This window comes from Oncorhynchus nerka, linkage group LG18 (assembly GCF_034236695.1).
Source record: "Oncorhynchus nerka isolate Pitt River linkage group LG18, Oner_Uvic_2.0, whole genome shotgun sequence".
NCBI lineage: Eukaryota > Metazoa > Chordata > Actinopteri > Salmoniformes > Salmonidae > Oncorhynchus > Oncorhynchus nerka.
Genome location: NC_088413.1, coordinates 5,966,365 through 5,973,864, shown reverse-complemented (window position 1 = coordinate 5,973,864; position 7,500 = coordinate 5,966,365). Strand labels below are relative to the sequence as shown.

The 7,500-nt window shown below is 43.0% G+C and overlaps 1 protein-coding gene across 1 annotated transcript in view; it reads left to right on the top strand.

Moving 5' to 3' along the window:
- Positions 1–7,500, top strand: part of LOC135561723 (regulator of G-protein signaling 12-like) — a 25,049-nt gene that overhangs the window by 4,519 nt on the left and 13,030 nt on the right. Inside the window, exon 3 of the mRNA XM_065003461.1 lies at positions 1,709–1,865. Coding sequence (XP_064859533.1) covers positions 1,709–1,865 — 157 coding nt within the window. The remainder of the gene's footprint in view (positions 1–1,708; positions 1,866–7,500) is intronic.

The following is a 7,500-nucleotide window of genomic DNA, read 5'->3' as shown; positions in this document are numbered from 1 at the left end:
CCCTTTAGGAGAATCACGGTTCTATGATGAAACCCTTTAGGAGAATCACGGTTCTATGATGAAACCCTTTAGGAGAATCATGGTTCTATGATGAAACCCTTTAGGAGAATCATGGTTCTATGATGAAACCCTTTATAAAAGGAGAATCACGGTTCTATGATGAAACCCTTTAGGAGAATCATGGTTCTATGATGAAACCCTTTAGGAGAATCATGGTTCTATGATGAAACCCTTTATAAAAGGAGAATCACGGTTCTATGATGAAACCCTTTAGGAGAATCATGGTTCTATGATGAAACCCTTTATAAAAGGAGAATCACGGTTCTATGATGAAACCCTTTAGGAGAATCATGGTTCTATGATGAAACCCTTTATAAAAGGAGAATCACGGTTCTATGATGAAACCCTTTATAAAAGGAGAATCATGGTTCTATGATGAAACCCTTTATAAAAGGAGAATCATGGTTCTATGATGAAACCCTTTAGGAGAATCATGGTTCTATGATGAAGCCCTTTATAAAAGGAGAATCACGGTTCTATGATGAAACCCTTTAGGAGAATCACGGTTCTATGATGAAACCCTTTAGGAGAATCATGGTTCTATGATGAAACCCTTTATAAAAGGAGAATCACGGTTCTATGATGAAACCCTTTAGGAGAATCATGGTTCTATGATGAAACCCTTTAGGAGAATCATGGTTCTATGATGAAACCCTTTAGGAGAATCATGGTTCTATGATGAAACCCTTTAGGAGAATCATGGTTCTATGATGAAACCCTTTAGGAGAATCATGGTTCTATGATGAAACCCTTTAGGAGAATCATGGTTCTATGGTGAAACCCTTTAGGAGAATCATGGTTCTATGATGAAACACTTTATAAAAGGAGAATCACGGTTCTATGATGAAACCCTTTAGGAGAATCATGGTTCTATGATGAAACCCTTTAGGAGAATCATGGTTCTATGATGAAACCCTTTAGGAGAATCATGGTTCTATGGTGAAACCCTTTAGGAGAATCATGGTTCTATGATGAAACACTTTATAAAAGGAGAATCACGGTTCTATGATGAAACCCTTTAGGAGAATCATGGTTCTATGATGAAACCCTTTAGGAGAATCATGGTTCTATGGTGAAACCCTTTAGGAGGGAAAATGGTTCTATGATGAAACACTTTATAAAAGGAGAATCACGGTTCTATGATGAAACCCTTTAGGAGAATCATGGTTCTATGATGAAACCCTTTAGGAGAATCATGGTTCTATGGTGAAACCCTTTAGGAGAATCATGGTTCTATGATGAAACCCTTTATAAAAGGAGAATCACGGTTCTATGATGAAACCCTTTGGAGAATCATGGAAATCATGATGAAAAAAACCCTTTAGGAGAATCATGGTTCTCTGATGAAACCCTTTAGGAGAATCATGGTTCTATGATGAAACACTTTAGGAGAATCTAAGTTCTATGATGAAATGGATCATGGGAAATCATACCCGTAAACTTCTGATTTCAAACTATCTATCTTTAACAATCTATCTACCAGTTATCTATCTATCACATTTTCTATCTATCTATCTATCTATCTATCTATCTATCTATCTATCTATCTACCTATCTATCTATCTATCTATCTACCCATCTATCTATCTATCCATCCATCCATCCATCCATCCATCCATCCATCCATCCGCTCTGTTTCTCTTTTCAGGAGGACAAGAAGACTAAGTCGGGCCGGTCTCTGAACGAAGAGAGAGAGAGGGATGAGTGCGGAGGAGATAAGAAGAAAGGCATGTTCTTTTCGTGGTCACGGAACCGGAGCTTCGGGAAAGGCCCCAAGAAACGGGATCTGGCAGACATCAACTACAGTGAGTGGTTTTAAGAGAAGAGTTGTGGAGGTTTCTGGAATTTGGGAATGTGATTCTGTGTTTGCGGTTAGTGAGCGAGTGGTCTGGGAAAATGGGAATGTTTGGATGTTTTGGGAATTTTAGAAACTGTTAGTAGAATCGTGAAGACAATGTCTGAGGTACGCTTCATATACAAAAGTATGTGGACACCCCTTCAAATGAGTGGATTGGGCTATTTCAGCCACACCCGTTGCTGACAGGTGTATAAAATCGAGCACACAGCCCATGCAATCTCCATAGACAAACATTGTCAGTAGAATGGCCTTACTGAAGAGCTCAGTGACTTTCAACGTGGCGACTGTCATTGGATGCCACCTTTCAGTTCGTCAAATTTCGGCCCTACTAGAGCTGCCCCCGGTCAACTGTAAGTGCTGTAATTGTGAAGTGGAAACGTCTAGGAGCAACAACGGCTCAGCCGCGAAGTGGTAGACCACACGAGCTCACAGAACGGGATCGCCGAGGTGCTGAAGCACGTAGATAGTAAATATCATCTGTCCTCGGTTGCAACACTCACTACCGAGTTCCAAACTGCCTCTGGATGCAACGTCAGCATAATAACTGTCCGTCGGGAGCTTCATGAAACGGGTTTCCATGGCAGAGCAGCCGCACACAAGCCTAAGATCACCATGTGCAATGCCAAGCGTCGGCTGGAGGGGTGTAAAGCTTGTTCGCTGTTGGACTCAGGAGCAGTGGAAACGCGTTCTCTGGAGCGATGAATCACACTTCACCATCTGGCAGTCCAACGGACGAATCTGGGTTTAACGGATGCTAGGAGAACGCTACCTGCTCGAATGCATAGTGCCAACTGTAAAGTTTGGTGGAGGAGGAACAGTGGTCTCGGTCTCTTTTTCGTGGTTTGGGCCCTTTAGTTCCAGTGAAGGGAAATCTTAACTCTACAGCATAACAATGACATTCTAGATGATTCTGTGCTTCCACCTGTGTGTTAACAGTTTAGGGAAGGCCCTTACCTGTTTCAGTATGACAGCGAGGTCCATACATAAATGGTTTGTCGAGATCGGTGTGGAAGAACTTGACTGACCTACACAGAGCCCTGACCTCAACCCACAAAGCACAAAATTGATTTCATTGTCCTTTATTTTTATTTTTTATGAACTACACAAAATAGATGTCAAAGTGGGAGAAGAAATCAGATTTTCTGTTTTATGAAACATAAATATATCTTGATTCGATAAGTATTCAGCCACCCTGAGTCAATACATGTTAGAATTACATGGGTGTCTTAGAGTCTCTGGGTGTCTCAGAGTCTCTGGGTGTCTCAGAGTCTCTGGGTGTCTCTGGGTGTCTCAGAGTCTCTGGGTGTCTTAGAGTCTCTGGGTGTCTCAGAGTCCCTGGGTGTCTCAGAGTCCCTAGGTGTCTCAGAGTCTCTGGGTGTCTCAGAGTCTCTGGGTGTCTCTGGGTGTCTCAGAGTCCCTGGGTGTCTCAGAGTCCCTGGGTGTCTCAGAGTCTCTGGGTGTCTCAGAGTCTCTGGGTGTCTCTGGGTGTCTCAGAGTCTCTGGGTGTCTCAGAGTCCCTGGGTGTCTCAGAGTCCCTGGGTGTCTCAGAGTCCCTGGGTGTCTCAGAGTCTCTGGGTGTCTCAGAGTCTCTGGGTGTCTCAGAGTCTCTGGGTGTCTCAGAGTCCCTGGGTGTCTCAGAGTCCCTGGGTGTCTCAGAGTCTCTGGGTGTCTCAGAGTCTCTGGGTGTCTCAGAGTCTCTGGGTGTCTCAGAGTCTCTGGGTGTCTCAGAGTCTCTGGGTGTCTCAGAGTCTCTGGGTGTCTCAGAGTCTCTGGGTGTCTCAGAGTCCCTGGGTGTCTCAGAGTCCCTGGGTGTCTCAGAGTCTCTGGGTGTCTCAGAGTCTCTGGGTGTCTCAGAGTCTCTGGGTGTCTCAGAGTCTCTGGGTGTCTCAGAGTCTCTGGGTGTCTCAGAGTCTCTGGGTGTCTCAGAGTCCCTGGGTGTCTCAGAGTCGTGTCTCAGGGTGTCTCAGAGTCTCTGGGTGTCTCAGAGTCCCTGGGTGTCTCAGGGTGTCTCAGAGTCTCTGGGTGTCTCAGAGTCCCTGGGTGTCTCAGAGTCCCTGGGTGTCTCAGAGTCTCTGGGTGTCTCAGAGTCCCTGGGTGTCTCAGAGTCCCTGGGTGTCTCAGAGTCCCTGGGTGTCTCAGGGTGTCTCAGAGTCTCTGGGTGTCTCAGAGTCCCTGGGTGTCTCAGAGTCCCTGGGTGTCTCAGAGTCCCTGGGTGTCTCAGAGTCCCTGGGTGTCTCAGAGTCCCTGGGTGTCTCAGAGTCCCTGGGTGTCTCAGGGTGTCTCAGAGTCCCTGGGTGTCTCAGAGTCCCTGGGTGTCTCAGAGTCCCTGGGTGTCTCAGAGTCTCTGGGTGTCTCAGAGTCCCTGGGTGTCTCAGAGTCCCTGGGTGTCTCAGAGTCTCTGGGTGTCTCAGAGTCCCTGGGTGTCTCAGGGTGTCTCAGAGTCCCTGGGTGTCTCAGAGTCTCTAGGTGTCTCAGAGTCCCTGGGTGTCTCAGAGTCCCTGGGTGTCTCAGATCTCTGGGTGTCTCAGAGTCCCTGGGTGTCTCAGAGTCCCTGGGTGTCTCAGAGTCCCTGGGTGTCTCTGGGTGTCTCAGAGTCCCTGGGTGTCTCAGAGTCCCTGGGTGTCTCAGAGTCCCTGGGTGTCTCAGAGTCCCTGGGTGTCTCTGGGTGTCTCAGAGTCCCTGGGTGTCTCTGGGTGTCTCAGAGTCCCTGGGTGTCTCTGGGTGTCTCAGAGTCCCTGGGTGTCTCTGGGTGTCTCAGAGTCCCTGGGTGTCTCTAGGTGTCTCAGAGTCCCTGGGTGTCTCTAGGTGTCTCAGAGTCCCTGTACAATATTTTCACATTATTATTATTTAAATTAAGTCAAAACTGTAACTTGGCCACTCAGGAACATTCAATGTTGTCTTGGTAACCAACTCCAGTATATTTGGTTTGAGTTTTAGGTTATTTGTCCGGTTGAAAGGTGAATGTGTCTCCCAGGAAAGCAGACTGAAGCAGGTTTTCTTCTAGGAGTTTTGCCTGTGTTCATCTCTATTCCATCCATCTGGTTTACCCATCTACCAATAGGAAAACCTCCCTGGTCTTTTGCCTGTGTTCATCTCTATACATCATGATGGAGTGTATAGACCAGTAACAATACATCATGATGGAGTGTATAGACCAGTAACAATACATCATGATGGAGTGTATAGACCAGTAACAATACATCATGATAGAGTGTATAGACCAGTAACAATACATCATGATGGAGTGTATAGACCAGTAACAATACATCATGATGGAGTGTATAGACCAGTAACAATACATCATGATGGAGTGTATAGACCAGTAACAATACATCATGATGGAGTGTATAGACCAGTAACAATACATCATGATGGAGTGTATAGACCAGTAACAATACATCATGATGGAGTGTATAGACCAGTAACAATACATCATGATGGAGTGTATAGACCAGTAACAATACATCATGATGGAGTGTATAGACCAGTAACAATACATCTAGACCAGTAACAATACATCATGATGGAGTGTATAGACCAGTAACAATACATCATGATGGAGTGTATAGACCAGTAACAATACATCATGATGGAGTGTATAGTAACAATACATCATGATGGAGTGTATAGACCAGTAACAATACATCATGATGGAGTGTATAGACCAGTAACAATACATCATGATGGAGTGTATAGACCAGTAACAATACATCATGATGGAGTGTATAGACCAGTAACAATACATCATGATGGAGTGTATAGACCAGTAACAATACATCATGATGGAGTGTATAGACCAGTAACAATACATCATGATGGAGTCTATAGACCAGTAACAATACATCATGATGGAGTGTATAGACCAGTAACAATACATCATGATGGAGTGTATAGACCAGTAACAATACATCATGATGGAGTGTATAGACCAGTAACAATACATCATGATGGAGTGTAAAGACCAGTAACAATACATCATGATGGAGTGTATAGACCAGTAACAATACATCATGATGGAGTCTATAGACCAGTAACAATACATCATGATGGAGTGTATAGACCAGTAACAATACATCATGATGGAGTCTATAGACCAGTAACAATACATCATGATGGAGTCTATAGACCAGTAACAATACATCATGATGGAGTGTATAGACCAGTAACAATACATCATGATGGAGTCTATAGACCAGTAACAATACATCATGATGGAGTGTATAGACCAGTAACAATACATCATGATGGAGTCTATAGACCAGTAACAATACATCAATACATCATGATGGAGTGTATAGACCAGTAACAATACATCATGATGGAGTGTATAGACCAGTAACAATACATCATGATGGTAACAATACATCATGATGGAGTGTATAGACCAGTAACAATACATCATGATGGAGTGTATAGACCAGTAACAATACATCATGATGGAGTGTATAGACCAGTAACAATACATCATGATGGAGTAACAATACATCATGATGGATAGACCAGTAACAATACATCATGATGGAGTGTATAGACCAGTAACAATACATCATGATGGAGTCTATAGACCAGTAACAATACATCATGATGGAGTGTATAGACCAGTAACAATACATCATGATGGAGTGTATAGACCAGTAACAATACATCATGATGGAGTGTATAGACCAATAATCAATACATCATGATGGAGTCTATAGACCAGTAACAATACATCATGATGGAGTGTATAGACCAGTAACAATACATCATGATGGAGTGTATAGACCAGTAACAATACATCATGATGGAGTGTATAGACCAGTGAAGTGTATAGAATACAATACATCATGATGGAGTGTATAGACCAGTAACAATACATCATGATGGAGTCTATAGACCAGTAACAATACATCATGATGGAGTGTATAGACCAGTAACAATACATCATGATCATGTAACAATACATCATGGAGTGTATAGACCAGTAACAATACATCATGATGGAGTGTATAGACCAGTAACAATACATCATGATGGAGTGTATAGACCAGTAACAATACATCATGATGGAGTGTATAGACCAGTAACAATACATCATGATGGAGTGTATAGACCAGTAACAATACATCATGATGGAGTGTATAGACCAGTAACAATACATCATGATGGAGTGTATAGACCAGTAACAATACATCATGATGGAGTGTATAGACCAGTAACAATACATCATGATGGAGTGTATAGACCAGTAACAATACATCATGATGGAGTAACAATACATCATGATGGATAGACCAGTAACAATACATCATGATGGAGTGTATAGACCAGTAACAATACATCATGATGGAGTGTATAGACCAGTAACAATACATCATGATGGAGTGTATAGACCAGTAACAATACATCATGATGGAGTGTATAGACCAGTAACAATACATCATGATGGAGTGTATAGACCAGTAACAATACATCATGATGGAGTGTATAGACCAGTAACAATACATCATGATGGAGTGTGACCAGTAACAATACATCATGATGGAGTCTATAGACCAGTAACAATACATCATGATGGAGTGTATAGACCAGTAACAATACAT